Source organism: Argentina anserina, chromosome 5, assembly GCF_933775445.1.
Source record: "Argentina anserina chromosome 5, drPotAnse1.1, whole genome shotgun sequence".
Classification (NCBI taxonomy): Eukaryota; Viridiplantae; Streptophyta; class Magnoliopsida; order Rosales; family Rosaceae; genus Argentina; species Argentina anserina.
In genome coordinates this window covers 5,097,476-5,114,951 of record NC_065876.1, presented here as the reverse complement: position 1 = coordinate 5,114,951, position 17,476 = coordinate 5,097,476, and the positions used below count along the sequence as shown (strand labels likewise).

General features: G+C 35.9%; 2 protein-coding genes and 1 pseudogene across 2 annotated transcripts; 2 read left to right on the top strand and 1 right to left on the bottom strand.

The window, feature by feature from the left end:
• The first annotated feature begins 3,746 nt into the window (after window positions 1-3,746).
• On the top strand, window positions 3,747-5,236 carry LOC126794874 (uncharacterized). Its single transcript, XM_050521667.1, has one exon. The coding sequence runs from the start codon at window positions 3,809-3,811 to the stop codon at window positions 4,634-4,636; it is 828 nt and encodes a 275-aa protein (XP_050377624.1). The 5' UTR covers window positions 3,747-3,808; the 3' UTR covers window positions 4,637-5,236.
• A 243-nt stretch (window positions 5,237-5,479) lies between these two features.
• On the bottom strand, window positions 5,480-10,998 carry LOC126794331 (malate synthase, glyoxysomal). The gene is given in 7 exon segments (XM_050521012.1): window positions 5,480-6,399; window positions 6,402-6,897; window positions 9,455-9,785; window positions 9,896-10,224; window positions 10,600-10,701; window positions 10,703-10,926; window positions 10,929-10,998. Coding segments are annotated over 7 exon segments (1,719 nt in total). The 3' UTR covers window positions 5,480-6,232.
• A 104-nt stretch (window positions 10,999-11,102) lies between these two features.
• Window positions 11,103-15,787, top strand: LOC126795350 (cyclin-dependent kinase G-1-like; annotated as a pseudogene).
• Window positions 15,788-17,476: the final 1,689 nt, after the last annotated feature.

The following is a 17,476-nucleotide window of genomic DNA, read 5'->3' as shown; positions in this document are numbered from 1 at the left end:
TCACATTTTCCATTATCATTAATTATCTATAACGAGATATATGATTGGCGTTCAATCAGATAAGCTTAAACAGGTAGATTGATCTGCTGCACGGGCTACGTATGTATGTTCTTATTTCATATATGAAAGGGCACTGTCGATAAATTCATAAAGACATGAAAAACTTATATTGTTTCAAAAACTTAGCTAATAAAATCAAGCTTAGTGATCTGAACTTCACTTAAGAAGTTTACATAATATTCAGAAGGGCGGTCGTGATCGCCATCGTAATTATAGCCCTCTATGATGGATGGTTTCATTGATTCGTATCGTACTGATAGATATATAATGAACAAATCCGACCATTTATTAACTCATATATTAGAAAGTAGGTTTCTAAGAGATCTCTTAAAATCAGGCCAACATATGTCTGAAAGATAGCCAATAATTTGTGGATTGCGTGAAGTAGATCTTCTTGCCAGATTCAGCAAACCTAACTGTTGGTACGTTTTCTAAAGGATATCGAACAGTAGAAATTAATTGTCGGGTTGAAAAGAGATGAAGGAAGTCCCAATCACTTAATTAATTCGATGGTTCGGCACTCTAAGAATCTAGCTAGCTAATTGATCAATCATTCCCATACCTCAATGTGAATAGTTACAAACATATAATATCCAGTCCAGGATAAACTAGTGTACGTGATTGAGATCAGAATATATATTGTACTATTGTAGTATATAGATATCCACAGGCCAGCACACCAGCTCGTGACGTACATTGAGAGTGTTACCTAGGCTAAATTGGGAAAGAACGCATCAGTGGCATATATATATATATATATATATATATGCTTGCGGTGTTTCTCTTCTGTTCTCTGATATTTCTCTGGAAAGCCTTTTCCCATCTGCCAAATACCAACCAACCTCTAATCAGTCTAATGCCATGTAGAAGCAATAAGCAATCGTAAGCCCTGCACCATAATATCCACGTAGGAGTAGGATTGATGAGATGGGGCTAAGGTAGCTAGCTAGCTTAGCTTTAAGATCAATCAAGTTCTTATCCGTAATCTAGCTATAGCTCAATTATTTTTCTGAATTTTTACATTGTAGATCTAATTTCATTGCACATCGCATTGATTTTTTTTTTTGAATGAACGATGGAGTATTTAAGATCTACTGATCGAGTCGTAAAATTTGTGAAACAGTGTCACCACACTGATACATAGGTTTCACAAAGCAACTGTGATTTGTTCATTAGGGTATCGATCGATGATACATTACACAACAATACATATACGTGGTGATGGTATTATATTCTCAATGGAATTCTCAATATCTAACATTTGATTCAGGCTTTATATTCCTGTTTTAGATAAACAAATAAACAATATGTTGAACTAGAGAAACTATATATGGACCACACTCACCACGTACAGTGAACTATATATAAGCATGATCGACGTACACATGGTCTTCATCTTCTCCAATGGCATGTGCGTAAACTATATATAAAACCATCCAGTCGGGGTTTAATTAGAAAATTACAGAAAAGAAACCCCAACGACTCGATCTAACAAGCAACGCACTCGAGAAGGCAGCTAGCTAACTCATCGAAAACAAAGATATGTAACAACTTCCGTTTATCAGGCGCAATGATGAGACCAACACTTGAACCGCCGGAAACGTTGAACGGAGTGGCTATGGGCTCTAGTTTCAATCAGGAAACACTTCAGGTCAGACTCGCAGAGGGATGGCATGAATTTCAGTCCCGTGTTTAAAATAACAGCGCCAAGTGTCTCACATCTTTCTCGACACGTAGCTTGCATGATTACGACGCCGGTTGATCATCTGACGTGAGTTTTGTCCTAACTATAGGGTATGATAGGTTGTTAATAGCAGTCCTCTCAAGTACCATCAATTTTTATATGTTACATATTAGCACGTAATAATATCTAATGAGATTCTTTATCTATTATATTTTGATTATATTAAATTATAATATAACATATTTTGATTATATTAAATTATAATATCATATATTTTTATTATTTATAAAATAATTTTTATGAGTATTAATGATTTAGAGCTTAAGATTTAGAATATAAAATTTATGATATATGGTTTACAGTTTAGGATTTTAAAAAGAAACTTAAAATAATATTTAACAAAATAGCTAAAATATAATTTTTCTGATTAAATTTTGTATGTCAAACTATGATAGGAATAGTATACCACTAGGTACTGCTATGCGATCACACAACAAATTATTTTTATAACAAATAACAAATAACCTAGCTTGCTAACCACTTTAATCATGGTTCACTAACTATTTTTATTATTTTATCATATAGTGTAAAGTGTTTTTATAAGAGATAAGTGGCCAATGCCCTTTTATCTTTTCTGATAGTGGTAAAACACTTGTTCCGTTCACAGTCTGAATTCATGCTCAAGCACTATTGAATGTAAATTAAAGGGTTGAAAATAAAATACTTAATTTAAAAAAAAATTACTTTATCTTTAAATTTACATTAAGAGTTAAATATAAATTTCATAATAATAGCTATGGGTAAAACACCACTCTAATATTTGTTCCAATCAAAAAGGGTGTGGTTATTGATCGATGTACGTACGTACATATTTAACCTATGTACCACTAATATCCATCCATAGGGAATAGTAATTTGTCTGAAGCAGGTAAATTCGGACGAACTTTATGGAGATCTAGTATATCAATCATTTTTATAAATCATGTATTATTATTATTTTCAGGTATATCAATCATGCGCACACTTGAATAGTCGGATTTTCAGGTTTTTTAAATTATTATTATTTTTAAAATAATGTTTGCGTGTTTGTTTAAATCTATAGACATACACGTACTTTGTAGAGTAATCTAGAAAGGCTTTGAGTAAGACTTAAGAACTCAAAATATAGAAAGAACATAATTAACAAGCATAATAATAAAGGCAAAATAGATAATATGTAGAAAAAATTATTGTGGAGGTGCAACTGAAATCTTCTTTTTAGAAAGCTAAAAAAAAATGTAAGCCCTAGGTGAGTCAATGTCGTCAGAAACTCACAAACAGTAGAAGAAAATTTAAAAGACTCATTAGCCCATATATCTCTCTGGAAATAACCGAAGCATAGTGATAGGTCACGAACGTACTCTCATGACTCATGCTTAGTATTATCTGTTTATCTTATAGGTGTAGCCATACCACAAGGAGTAACCAATAAGTTCTAAATTGTGTTACACATCAATGTCACTTTCCACACTCAGCGAGACAAGATCTGTGTTAATCTCGTGTTAACAGCCAGTTCTATATGACCCCTTTATCCTTTCTCCTTTCTCCAATCTCAGTGTCCAGACCAGAATATTTTAGATCCAACGGCTCACCATCAACCTCACTTCCACCCCCTCATCTACACCATCCACATGACTATGTCTTCTTCTCGAGCCAATTATATTCCACATATTCAAGGGGGGCTTAGCGCATCGTGTCCACCTTCTCGAACACGCCTTCTGATTTTTCAGTCACCCAAAAACTAAATGTGCTCGGCACCTTTCGATCTCCCATTGGTCGCTTTTTGGGGCCCAATCACATTCCGTAAAACAGCCTTCATATGGGCCCCATAGCCACGTCTCGGGCCACAGAAACAGTGCCCACACGTGTCTGCTGCCACACGTGTCGAGGAACTCCTCCGTATAAATGGAACCCTTGGTCCAGCTCCGTTCTTCTACATTCACTGGTAACGATCTAAAAGACACACACTCTTGACAGTTGTAGAAAGAGAGAGAGAGAGAGAGAGAGAGAGAGAGATCGAGAGAGATGGACAGGAGAGGTGGTTGTTGTATAGCGAGGTATGGTGGAGGTGGTGGCGTTTTTTATGATACGTCGAAGGTGGATAGAATAATGCTGAGATTTCGCCCGATCGCTCCGAAGCCTGTCGGAGGGTCAGTCTCCGGCGGATCTACACCGGAGATAAGTGAGAAATGTAGAAGGGGGAAGAAGAGGTATGTAAGAGAGAAGCGGTGCAATATCAAAAAAAGAAAGGGTTGTTCGCCGCCGGAAGACAAGAAAGGTGGTGTTACCGGTGGGGTAACTACTCTGTCACTCCTGCCAGAGAGTCCGGAACCTAAGGACTCCTCGGAAGAGCGGAGCTCAGCCACGTGGCTGAACTTCGAGAGCTTTCCTGGGAATACCAGTGAGGAGTACAAGGTGGGGATGAGTATGCCGGCTGTTCGTCCGGTGAGGGTGGTAGGGTCTTTTGTGACGGTGGACTGCGTGACTGATACGTGGGTAGACGGAGGAGGACTGGGGTTTACGGACGAGGAGAGGAGGATGTGTCTGGAGATGGACACCTGTCCAGGGTTCTTATCAGACGGTTTTGGTAGAGTGGTTTGGACAAACGGAGCTTACAGGAGCATGGTGGCCGGTCAAGAGAACGAGACGGATGAGGTGACGGTGTGTTTGGTGGTGAAGGAGACGGCTTCTGTGGCGGCAGTGGCCCTGGCTTACCCGGCTTTTTCGTGCAGAGTGAGAGTGCAGTACACGTGTGGATCACTGACGCTGCCGTGTGACGTGTGGAGAATGGAGGGAGGCGGCTTTGCGTGGCGGTTAGACGTGAAAGCTGCGCTGTGTCTGGGCCGGCCGTAGAGAACGTAGCACCAAAGCCGTATGAAACCTTCTTCTCCTTAAACTGACCAGAGTAACTTGCTTTCTTAGTTTCCATCTAAAAAACTTACTTCTAGTGTTGCTGAGCTTTCGGCCTTTTTGATTATTTGTGAATATGTGTTTGATGCTGCTCTGGCTCCCACGTTGATTATGCTTTGCTCATCTCTGGGTTGCTTAAGTTTTTGTTTATATGTATAAACCTGCGGTGATGGTGATCGATGAGAAGCTGATTTCAAATTTTCAATGTTTTTATTTTTGAAAGGGGTTTGAACCCAGCCTAGCCGGAGCTCAGCCCCACACCGGTTCATTTATTGAAATAATTTTCAATGTTTAAATTCATGTTGCGTTGTTGTTCTTTACTGATACGACACCGTACGAGCTATTATAAACTATAAATACGAACTGGGATAGTAGCATTTCAGGCACACAAACACAGAGAATCAAAATTCTTCTATCTAGTTACGGGTTTAAATGAAATTTGAGAAAATGAAAATAGTTTGATTTCTTTTCAGGCTCATATATGTAAAGATTTAAGATTTTGTAAGTATTTAGTAGATATGGAATTTAAAATTTAGAATTATTTTAGTAAGTTATTAGAATGAAATATTTAATTAAAATTTTCTTTAAAATTTATTTATAAAGAAATAAAATATAATTTTAAAAGAAATTAGTCTTCATAGATGAGAATAGAAATAAAATACTATCTTTTGGTATGAAATTTATTTTAGGATTTAAGAGTGAGTCAATTTCAAGTCAAATCACTTTTTTATTTTATATTCAAATATCAAATCACAATCAAACAAAACCTAGAAATAGAATTGAAATAAATTCTTTTTCTATAGCATGATTTTCTATCAACCAAACGAGGCCTAAGAGAATTTTATGCACTTTTTTGTCACATTTTGTGCGAAAAAGGTAAATGATTTATCTATCCATTCACCAGACATTTTATGCACTGTTTGGTGTTGTTATCTATCAATTCATCAAGGAAATTCTAAAAAAAATAGAGCAGAAGAGTAAAAACATGAAACAAAAGGTTATAGCCAAAAGACCTTTTTCTTAAAAAAAAATTCCTTATGAATTAGATTTTCCTAATTAAATTAGGTTAAATCAGCTTTTGTTCTTTACTCTTAGCTTAATTTAGAGTTTAGATTTAGTTAAAAACCATACCTATAATGTTATAGAAACAAGCAGATGTTGATGTCACCGAACAGCAATTAGCAAAGAAGTTTGTCCGGATTACCTTCAAAACACGGGCCATGATTTTTGAATTTAAACCTACCTTTTCTCCGGAACTCAAAACCTATTGAGAAAATGCCCTCTTCTATAAGCAAAGAAGTTGTTGACTGTTCCAATGCCATAAAACTTTCATGCATTGTTGGACAAGTACACGAAAGCATCAAGAAATTCCATGTAACATATCCATATATCATGAGGATTCCTTGTAATTTGATATCCCTATCCTGTAGTTTAAGTACAGTTCAGGAACAGAATCGTCTCGACTTAGAACCATCTTTTTTTTTTTACCCAGTAACGTACATAAACAACGATTATGTGATCTAGGTTGATCACGCGCATTTAGAGCCTGGATGATGCCTTGGGGTGGTGCAAGACGATGTGGTTATATGCATCGAGAGTCAGAAAATCATCTAGAGTTTGCGCAGTGCATTGCCTTGTGAACATCTTGCCAGCCTCTTTATACATTCCCTTCCTGAACTTATCCTTCCCAACCTCGCTCTCAATCCCTCCATTTCATCTTCCACCACTCTCCCAAACAGCTCCTTCCCCACTCTCACTCCAAGTCCATCTCCATCCAACTCTACTCCATAATTGATCCACTGCCAGTTCTGAACCCTGCTTATCTCAGCTGTTGCAGCATCTTCCATGAGGTTGTAAAAAGGCACCAAACCAGTTCCGGTTAGCCATGCTGCCAGGTACTTGATTCCCACCCTAGTGTTTAGCCGGAGACCCTCCAGGGTCCTAACTCCACTGGGCCTCTGCAAGAGGTCCTCTTCGGTTACGGAGGATGCATCTTCTCGCCTCATGGTTTGGATTTGGTTGGGGGTGTTGTGCCCCATGTTGTTTGTGAAGATTTCCATGCAGGCTGGGATTAGTCCTGGATGTGCTGCCCAGGTTCCATCATATCCTTCTTTCACTTCTCTTAGCTTCTCTTTCCTCACCAAATCCAATGCTGCTTCATTTGCTGCTGGATCTTTGTATAGGCTTAAAAACATTTCATTAGTCTATACAAAGATCCAAAATCGTACACTCCTCGAGTCCTAAACTCCTGAATGGGCTTGTATTGAGAGAAATGTAAGAAATCCACATTAAAAAATAAGAAAAAGAGAAAATGTTTGTATCGAGAGAATGTAAGAAAAAAAATGATATTTTTAACAAGAAATCCACACAAAAATAAGAAGTTTGTATTGAGAGATATAAGAAATTCACACAAAAAGTAGGAAAAAGAGAAAATGGGTTTGTATCAAGAGAATGTAAGACAAATGATATTTTAAACAAAATATTCACACAAAATAAGAAGGAAAAAGAGAAAAATTAAGTTGCTGCAAATAGAAATCGAGCTTGGGTGGCATACTGATTGACTCATACATATATGGGTATGGTAAAAAAATTATTGAGACAATTTCGGGTGGAGTCCACCCCCCTACACGTAGGTAACTGCCACTGCAACCTATTTATTAGTTTGATTTTTTTCTTTTAAAAACATATTTTGGACTTGAATAATATAACTTTATTTTGCTGGTATTTACTAGATGTGCCACTTACTAAACACAAAAATCATAAAACTCAAAAACGACATGTTTCACATGATTGAAGCATATGTCATTTTTTACAAACTCAACTATGAATGAGTAATCTGAATACAATATCTAGTTCTTGATTGTAGCATTTGATATTGATTTCATGCTTATATATGAATAATATAATCAGCGCAACAAAAATCAATATAAAGGGATTAGATCTTGAGGTTATGTAATCTCATCATATGACCCTAATTAAGTAGGAGGACTTTTCCACTTTTATTCATGATATCCGTGATATCAATTGGTTAGTGGAGTTGTTTTGTCGACAATTTTTGCATCTGCTTATTCTAGTTTGTTTTTCTTTAATCTGCTTAGTATGTATTAATTTTTCAATTATATGAGTTGTCTGTGTTTGTGGTGTTTGTTGTTATGGGGTTCCTGTGCTATAGGGTATGGCTCAAATTTGAGTTCTGTTAAATATGTATATGTGATTTGTTGTAGTTGAATCTACTAGTTAGGTGTATTCTACCTGGGAAATTAGTTGTTGTACAATGTGTGAGGGTTGAACATAGAAGGCAGGTGGTTTTTAGAGTATGGTACTTGATTGTTTTTATTTTCATAACTTCTATTCAGTATTTGTTGAGATGTATAAATTGTTCCTTGCATATAAGTTAATTATTCTTTCCACATAGGTAAATCTTCTGTTGTATATGATCATACCTCTAAGATATGAAGTGTGGGGTTGGAAAAAGCAAAATTAGAGAACCAGAAGAAAATAAAATTTCATTTTTGAATAGAAAATAATGTATATGCTGAAAAACATGATCATATAGCCTTACAATGAAAAAGAAAATAAATGACAACTCTGTAGTTTTTGACATTAATAACTTGCTTTGATCTATTATGATAGTAATAGAAATAACATAATTTTTTTAATTTCGTTTGACTATTCTTTAAGATAAGGCTGATTTACCAAATTGAACATTTAATTTATATTTATAACTATTGCATGTTTATAGCATTTGAAAAATTGTAAGAACTATTGTTATGGAGATATTTTCCATTTATAGCTAGAAGGATAAAAAGTGAACTCGATTAAATAATTTAAATATATTAATTTGAAAAAACCAAATAAAAAATGTTGATATATGTTTTTGGTGTAGATTAAAAAAATAAAATGGTGTGGGTGTATCTGGAAAATGGACTTGAAGAATGGCGCTTCTATTCATATATCCCAAAATGGCACTTGGACATCCATGTTTTTCCTAGATAATTTTGACTTAGTTAATTAATATGAAATTACCAAAAAACATATAACAATAAAAATACAAGAAAAAAAATAATTCTTTATCTATTATAAAATATAAATGCAGATAATTATCCTTTATATTTATTGCTAGACAATTCAAAATAGAATATCAAATTGCATTGAATGATTTAATTGATTACCTTCTTTTTTTTATAAACATCATTAGTCAAAAATTTAATGTAGATGATTAACATAAAATTTAATGTGGACGATTTAATGTATAAACTATATAATTATCTAGAATTTATCATAAACTTCGATTTGAGCCAAAAAATAAAACTCGTAGATATTTTATTATAATTTACTATCAATATATTTCATATACGTTGATGTTATTATCAATGAATGAAAAATATAATTTACTACTTATTATGAATTTAGAAAACTAGTAGAAGAGTGATCTAATTAATTCGAGAGGATAGTTCGTGTGATTATAATGCATTTTTCGATGTGTATATATAATAAATGAATTTGAAATAGAGTATGAAAGAAATTAATAGATAGTAGTATGATTTGATATATCAAATTAGATAATAGGCATTTTAGGAAAACTTTAGAGGTCTAAATAGTATTTTAGGTTTATATAAAAGTAAAATTGAGATCTACTGGAGTAATGAGATCTAAATACCGTTTTTGAAGATATGAATAGAATCCCCCTTAAAGAATGAGTTTATCACTAATTTTCTCAAAAAAGACATACACAAATAATGGGAATCAAGAATCACATACCATGCCTCCCATAGCGTGGACGCCGCGCCTATGGCAAGTCCTGATGAGGAGATCAGAGTAACTCCTCATGAAATGTTGATTCATGCCAACCAGAACCCGGTCAGGCAATAGGCGGTCAGGGTGAGCCAGGAAGGTTTTGACATAGCTGAAAATGTAATCCCATCTTCCACAGTTAAGGCCAACAGAGTGATCCCTTAGCTCATAGAGGATTTCATTCATTTGATACACAGCTGGAAGTGTTTCGATCAGAACAGTGGCTCTGATGCTTCCTCTCTCTATCCCTGCCATCTTCTCTGCCTTCTCAAACACACAATTCCATATCTTCGCTTCCCTGCAGCCAAAAATTTTGCAGCTAGTTGTATTACCCTTCCATTATTAAGTGATAGGATTCTGCTTGAAAAATGAACAAGCAAGTAAAGCTAATGAATATTCCTTAATTACCTTGAATGCTCCATCTTAGGGAGATAGAAGAAAGGTCCAGACCCTTCGCCTTGGGTTCCGCGGAAAGCTGCATAGTTGTGGTAGAAGTAGAGACCAAAGTCCACAAGGCAACCTGTTGCAGGCTCACCATCAATGAGAATATGCGCCTCAGGCAAGTGCCAACCTCTTGGACGCACAAAAAGCTTTGCTACGTTGCGATCATTGAGTTTGTAGACTCTGTTCCTGGCCTTATCGTGGAACGTTATGCTCCCATCCACAGCATCTTTCAGGTTTACTTGGCCTCTTATAAGGTTCTCCCAGGTTGGTGAAAGTGCATCTTCAAAATTAGCCTAAGCATACAAAAGTAGAAATACGGAAAGTATTAGACTATTAGGCAAAAGTGTTCAGCTGTTAAACCATCCTAGTAGTTATAACTTATAAAACTCTAGTTTGAAGATCATAAAACATTGAAGAAATATTTTAAAAAGTACAAATTAAATGTACACAAAGATGTTAGAAGAGACACGAAATAATTAGGTAGATGATTTTGTCGAGAAAAAAGAAAGAAAAGCAAACAGATGAGGAAGACATGTCCAATTATATTCACAATTTCATTTCACGGTGATGAAGCACCTGTAGCTAGCAAGAGGGTGTGTGATACGTATAGAGATTTTACCTAATAGGCCAAAGCTAAACCGATCGTGAATAAAATGTTAAATGCTCACCATGAATACTTTTGCTCCAGAATTGAGAGTATTGATGACCATCTTCCTCTCCATAGGTCCGGTAATCTCCACTCTCCGATCAGCCACTGCTTTCGGGACCGGGTGCACAAACCCAATCCCCCTCCCTTATGAACTTCGTGGCGGGGTCAAACCCAGGAAGACCACCCTCATTGTACCTCCTCTTAGCTTCCTTCCTGCACTTCATTGCATAGTTGATCCCGTTCCTGAACTCCCTCTGCAACTCCACCACAAACTGCAAAGCCTCCTTGCTCAGAATCTTAGCATACTCAGGGTCATACTGTCCCTGAATCTCAACTCCGTCGGGGCGTCGTAGCCCCCTCCCGCACCAGCGTTCATGTTCCCTGCTGGTGCAGGGTAGTACGAGCCAACTCCCATCATGTTTGTAATTGGATAATCACTAGTGGAAATGAGGAATGGTATCGCCGTGTGATCTATAGAGGCGTAAGTGAGGGCAGAGGATAGAAGCGACGAGTGCCATCGTTATGGGCTTAGTGGAGACGGTGCATGGTGCATGGCGTTATGTGCGTAAGGTGATGATGGATGTGACGGAGGTGATTAATCAGGAAGGAGGAGATAAGGGGTGGCGGTGCTTTGAAGTTTGTGCCTGCCTAGGGGGATCGATATAATATGGATATATAGAGGATTGGTGTACTGATGTCATCATATACGAGTTCTATTCGATCTTCCCTGTGGGTAGCAGTAGCAATTTTGATGTTGTTGATGTGTAGCAACGGAGCATTGGCCTCACTAGCTAACAGTATTATATCTGTAATTTTATTGTGATGAACCGGTGCTCTTATTGGAATACATTTCACCAAACTGTTAGTTCTGGTTAGATCGAGTACAAAGCTAAAATCTTCCATCATTCTTGATGTATAGAAATTATAAGCACAAATTCTCACTAAATTAGTGTGGAACGAGGGAAGAGTGACGAACACAGAAGCAAAGCAGCATGCACTTAGCATAATGCGTTTTATGTTTCCATATATAATTGCTTAACAGTATGATCTATGTGAGTTTCAAGCTTTACATTTGCAGGTTTAACAACCCTCTTCACCAACTCTCCTCTCGTGTCAAACTGTCAACAGATCATGTGATTGAAGAGCACCATATGTCATAAAGATTTTTCTCTGTAATCGTATACTTTAATTTTGTATATTTGTTTTTACCATGTTTGTATAGAAACAAAACTTACCTTACCTGTTCTTATTTATACTTCACCAGTATTCTTTGAAAATTCTTGAAGACAAAATTTTAAGAACGGTATATGATTTTTGCCCCACTGATAATCAAGGTTATTTTACTTTCAAAACTATCATATAAAACTACATAATTAGATTTACTTTTGATATATTTTGTTATTCACTTGGTTAGTTGATATGGTTACCATCATACTTTCAGGAGTAAGTTGGTCTTCTCAGTAGTGATAAATAAAGAAAAGTTACTCTCAGTCTCTTACTCGTTTTACATTGTTTCTCTCTCACTTCTTTTTATGTATAGCTGAAAGCTTCCTCAAAATTATGTTGTAAGTGTAATCAATGATAATATTAATTCTGAAGTTATTAACAATTTTACTTTGGGTATCTGGGTCTTAGGTCAATAATAATTTGTCCCCCCCCCATCTTGCTCTAAACCACATATCCCGTCAAATCTGGGTATTTTCCCTGTATCTTGCTTCTTTTTCTCCTCCTCTAGCATACCCCAAATTATTAGTTCAATCAACATGTTATAAAGGAGGAAGAGAAACTCAGAAATTTCAAGCCTCCTCATCACCACTTTTTGGAGCATAGACGTTCGAGCCCTTTCACCACTAGGCTTGGGACCGGTTCCAACATACTAATTTTTTTGATGGAACCAGAACCAGAATGGAATTTACTTCCGAAACTGGAATCGAATCGAATCACAAATATCAAGTCGGTTTCCGAATTTTTACGGTTCTAAAAGTTTACTTTAATATATATTTATCTTCAAGCCTTAAACAATAACTATATAAAATACCAACTTCAAAATGCAAATACATAACATCTAACACCTTTTTAAGTACAATTACCCAAAGAATGAAGATGTTCCCGTCTCCATTGTTCATCGGTCATCTCCTTTAAAGAGATTATCAAGTTCAATATCTTCATCTTCTGAGGTTGACGATGTTGTCTCCAAAGGTGTCGACAGAGTTCAACTGCTTCCTGAGAGGAAGTCTTCGGTTAAAAGTGACAGGGAAGAGAAGAAGGTGAGGACATTGTCAAGTAATAAAGTTGTTCCGGTCAATCCTCTAGCTTGTGTTATTTCAAAGTCTCATGCTTCTGAGACTCTGTCTCATCAAGTGGAGGGTTCTAAAGATAAATCTTCTGTGATAGATGGGTTGGTGGAGGATTCACAATTGGAGTCCCCTGTTGATTTGCATACGAGAAGGCACTCAGAGGCACAAAATAACGTGGATGACAAAACCCAGGCTAAACCCTCATTGTCAAGATGGGCATCTGACATCGACTCTCCAAGGGATAGAACCTGCAGCAGAACTTCTAGCTCTGTCAGTGGAGATGGAGGAGAAGAGATTAGTGGACATTTTGGTAATGCCGGGGCTGGTCAGTTGTATCCTAATTTCGATGATGAAAATTATCCTCGGATTGAAGAGTCTGCATTACCCAGGGGAAGTACAAACATGCTTCAGGGTTGCAGGAGTGTGCATGCGTATACTATCGATCAAGCGCCGCTTGGTGAAGGTACTTATGGTGTTGTCTCCAGAGGGAGAGATAAACGAACCAGGGAATTTGTAGCCTTGAAGAAGGTGAAGATGGGTAGCAATGACAAAGAAGGTTTCCCTATTACAGCATTGAGAGAAATAAACATTCTGTTTTCTTGTAATCATCCTTCTATCGTGGGTATTTTGGAAGTTGTTGTGGAAGAGCCTGATGATATATTGATGGTTATGCAGTATATGGACTATGAGCTCAAGTTTCTAATGGAAACAATGGAGCAACAATTTAGCATAGGCGAAGTTAAATACCTGGTGAAAAGGCTGTTGGAGGGTGTGAACTGTGAAGTATCTTCACGATGATTGGATTCTTCACGAGATCTGAAAACTTAAAATTTGCTTTTGAACAAGGAGGGGGAATTGAAAATATGTGACCTTGTGTTGTCATGCCAGTATGGGAATCAAATGACTACCAATGTAGTCACTGTGTTGTACAGGGCACCTGAACTTCTACTGGATCAAAAGCACTACACTACAGCAACAGATATGTGGTTAGTTGGATGTATAATGGGATTAATGGCTGAACTATTAGCCAAGGAACCCTTATTCAATTCGGAAAAGCCAACTGAAATTCGTGTGCTCGACTCGATTTTTGAAACTCTTGGAGCACCATAAAAGATAGATTGGACTGGAGTATTGATGTGCTCGTATTATCCTATAATTATGTCTCATATTCTTGATATATATGTTTAGTTATCTGAGTTATGATTGATTTATGTTATTTTAGTGTATTATATAGGTTTATGTCGAAAAGAGAATAAAATAAGTTAAAATGAGCTAACATATATTAAATGACAATTATATTCTTCATTGTCAGAATATGTCTGTGCAGAACGTCCAACTTTTCGAGTTACTGTGGGAGTTTTAGATCGAATCAGACCATGAGCCTTATACCATTGGAAATATACAGATGTCTATTTTCTGTATGATTTACGGATTTTGATTTCGTTACTATGAGATGAAGTTATGATAGTTTCAGTGACGAGAGGTCAGAGCTGAAATCTGCTCGGATTCACTAACATTCATGGAGAATTCAAGTTGTGTTGCAAAGTTAATTCAATTTCAATACATTAGGGTCAATGATTCAGATGAAGATGCAGATAGTACAAGGATTCATACTTTTACATGAGATATTTCAAGGTTTTCTCATTCCATATCAAGATATAAGTCTAGAATTCAAGTCTTACAAGGAAACTGAAGTCGAAGATGAGCAATAATCTTCTCTATATAAGAGAGTACGGATTTCATATGAGAGAGGTCTTGAGAGCACAATGTAGACGCCAGAGGAGCAAAGACCATCCATCAATCTTCCACATTTCATTCTTTTATGTTTATGTTTTTGTTATGTTTTCTTTAATTGTAGTTTGTTAAACCGTTTTCTAGGGTTAAGATGATGTCATTTCATGATTATTTATGTAGTTTGATGTAGGATGATGTCATTTCATGATTATTTATGTAGTTTGATGTTTGATTGATGAATTTATAGTTTCTTTACGATGAATGCTTAGTTACTATTTGAATTGATACTTTATGTTTAAGTTTTTGATTGATCACCTTAGGATTTTGCATATAGTAATTCGAAAATAAATTTAAAACAGAGATGCAATATAATTTATGAAGCTTCTTGTGATTAAATGTGGTGAATTACATTGTTACTCGAGAGAGAATGATGGTTTGCTTGATTTCATTGTTTTCTAGAACGTAATTAGTCATGCATGTTAAATTTATACATGAGAATGATAAATTGTATAGCTATGATATACGACCTTTACCCGAGAGGTAGAGCATCATACACTTAAGGAAAACTATGTTCTAAAGTACCTGAGAAGGACATAGATACATAAATTGTTATTTAGAGATAGAAAAGAATCCATTAGTTGCATTGACACATAAATAAGATTGTTAGTGGTTGATTCTGATACCCTAGGTTCTATCATGTTTGTTTCTTTTATAATTTGTTTTTTGAAAACCTAAAACTCATGTTCTTAGTTTAGATCAATTAAGTTATGATTAAATTGATTATCAATCATTAGTTGGAACAATCTCGTACTTGCACACTATACTAACGACGATTCGTGCGCTTGAGAGTTTTAATTAAAATTTCACAACAAGTATCCGAAATTGCCAATGTTTAAAGCTATTAGGATTAAGCAAGGGCATAACACTGCGCAAGAAATTTTGTGGGACGTGCTTCACAGGAGCCCCAATGCTTACTGCTTCAGGGTTGGATTTGTTGTCAAAACTTCCAATATATGATCCTGAGAAACGGATACCAGCGGGTGATGCTCTTATCTTAACCATGACTGGTTTAAGGACTACCCTGAACCCAGACCTTTTAAACCTTCTTCTTATGTGCATGACAGATACATCCTCAAGCAGGAACAGAAAATAAAGGAAAATAAGATAAGGCATTAGTATTGGATTATGATTTATAGGAGTTTTGCTAATTTGTTCAATAGGCATTTGAGGTAACAGAGTGCATGGTCTTCATTGACTTCTACAAGGTACAGGAGGAGTTGAAACTTGTAGCAACCTAACACTGTGGACATAAAGGTGCAAAGAGTAATGTTGAGAAGAACAGAAAAAAAATTAATATAGTTTTTCCATGTTTCAGCCAGTGTATAACGCAATTCTTTGTTTTCGTTCCTTATTTTTTACGTTCATACTGTTTAAACTGTTTGTTTGCGTTGTTCATGTTTATTATTTCTTCTTCTGCAAGTCATCTGGGTCCTGAAAACCCCGAGAAGATCGAATGGGAGAATGGAATACTGGCATTTTGTGTTGGTAAGTTATTTCATAGTATGTAAGTCAGTTAGACAGTTCCCCTATTGATATCCACTTCATGACTCTCAATCTGTTTCTCATATGTTTCATACACTTCACTAGAAATATAACAGTAATGCACCAATTCCTGTAGGTCCTGGAATCACCAAGAAATTTCCTGGGGTTTCGCTTATTTTGAATTCACTCAATAATCCCAATATGCAGTTCTTTTGACTTCTATGATCGAGTTCTATCACCCAGTGTCATTCCTAACTCAACACGATTACCTTGCTTTGGTCAGTCTCAGAATCCAAGTGCTTTTTTTCTTTTTCAAATTCATTGTTTGATATCCAAAGTTGGTTAACTGTCCTTTTTCTTTAGTTTAATGAGAGCTATTATGTTGCACATCTCACTGAAACCTATAAGTGCACTACTACACATAACAATATCAATGACGTTTGAAAAACGCCATGGAAACCTTTTAACGGCGTTTTTCAACATCATCCTCAAACTTCTTAGAAACCGACGCCGTGCTTTTGGTGATTGATCCATCGTAGAAAAGAATTTAATGACGTTTGTTAGACGCCATAGATTTTTTTTCATGTTTAAAAAAATTATATATTGATTTTCTGATCAATTCCAAAAAATCAATATCTTATTGGGAAAAAAGATATTACACATCACAAGGACAAATCTTTACTAATTAGGAAAAATGGAAAATGGCGAACCTTTTTGTAGGAGATGGAGGAGGCGAGGAAGTAGACACAATCAAATCCCAAAACCCATCTCAGCAAAACGTAGCTACAAATCGATTCCCAAATTATGAAACAATCACATTAGACATCATATTTATGAAATTATAAGCTAAAAAAAGCGAAATTGAATCTAGGGCTGAAGGAGATCGAGGAAGACAAAGCAGAGAGATTGTTTAGGGTTCTAGCAATTTGGATTTTGGGATTACAAAGGATTTCTGTGTTTGAGTTTGTGTCCGATAGAGAGAGAGAGAGATCATTGTGTTGGGTTTGGGTGATTAAATGAATTATAATAGAAACGCTGAAGTGAAAATAAAGACTCATCGCATATACGACAATCACAAACGCCACAAACTTGACTTATTACCACAACGTTTGTCAAACGTCATCTAATACTATCATTATAGCGTTTCCAAACGCCGTTAAAATTTTGGAAATTCCATGGCGTTTTGTAAATTATATACATATATTTCAAAGTTGGATTTGAAAATTTGATAGCGTTTTCACAATAATACGACGTTAAATCTACTTTTGATGACGTTTTTTAATTCCATTGATGGCTATATTTGTAGTAGTGGTGATAACATAT

Excerpts from the sequence above, each read along its gene's own strand:
- LOC126794874 (XM_050521667.1), top strand. The coding sequence starts at position 3,809 with ATGGACAGGAGAGGTGGTTGTTGTATAGCGAGGTATGGTGGAGGTGGT.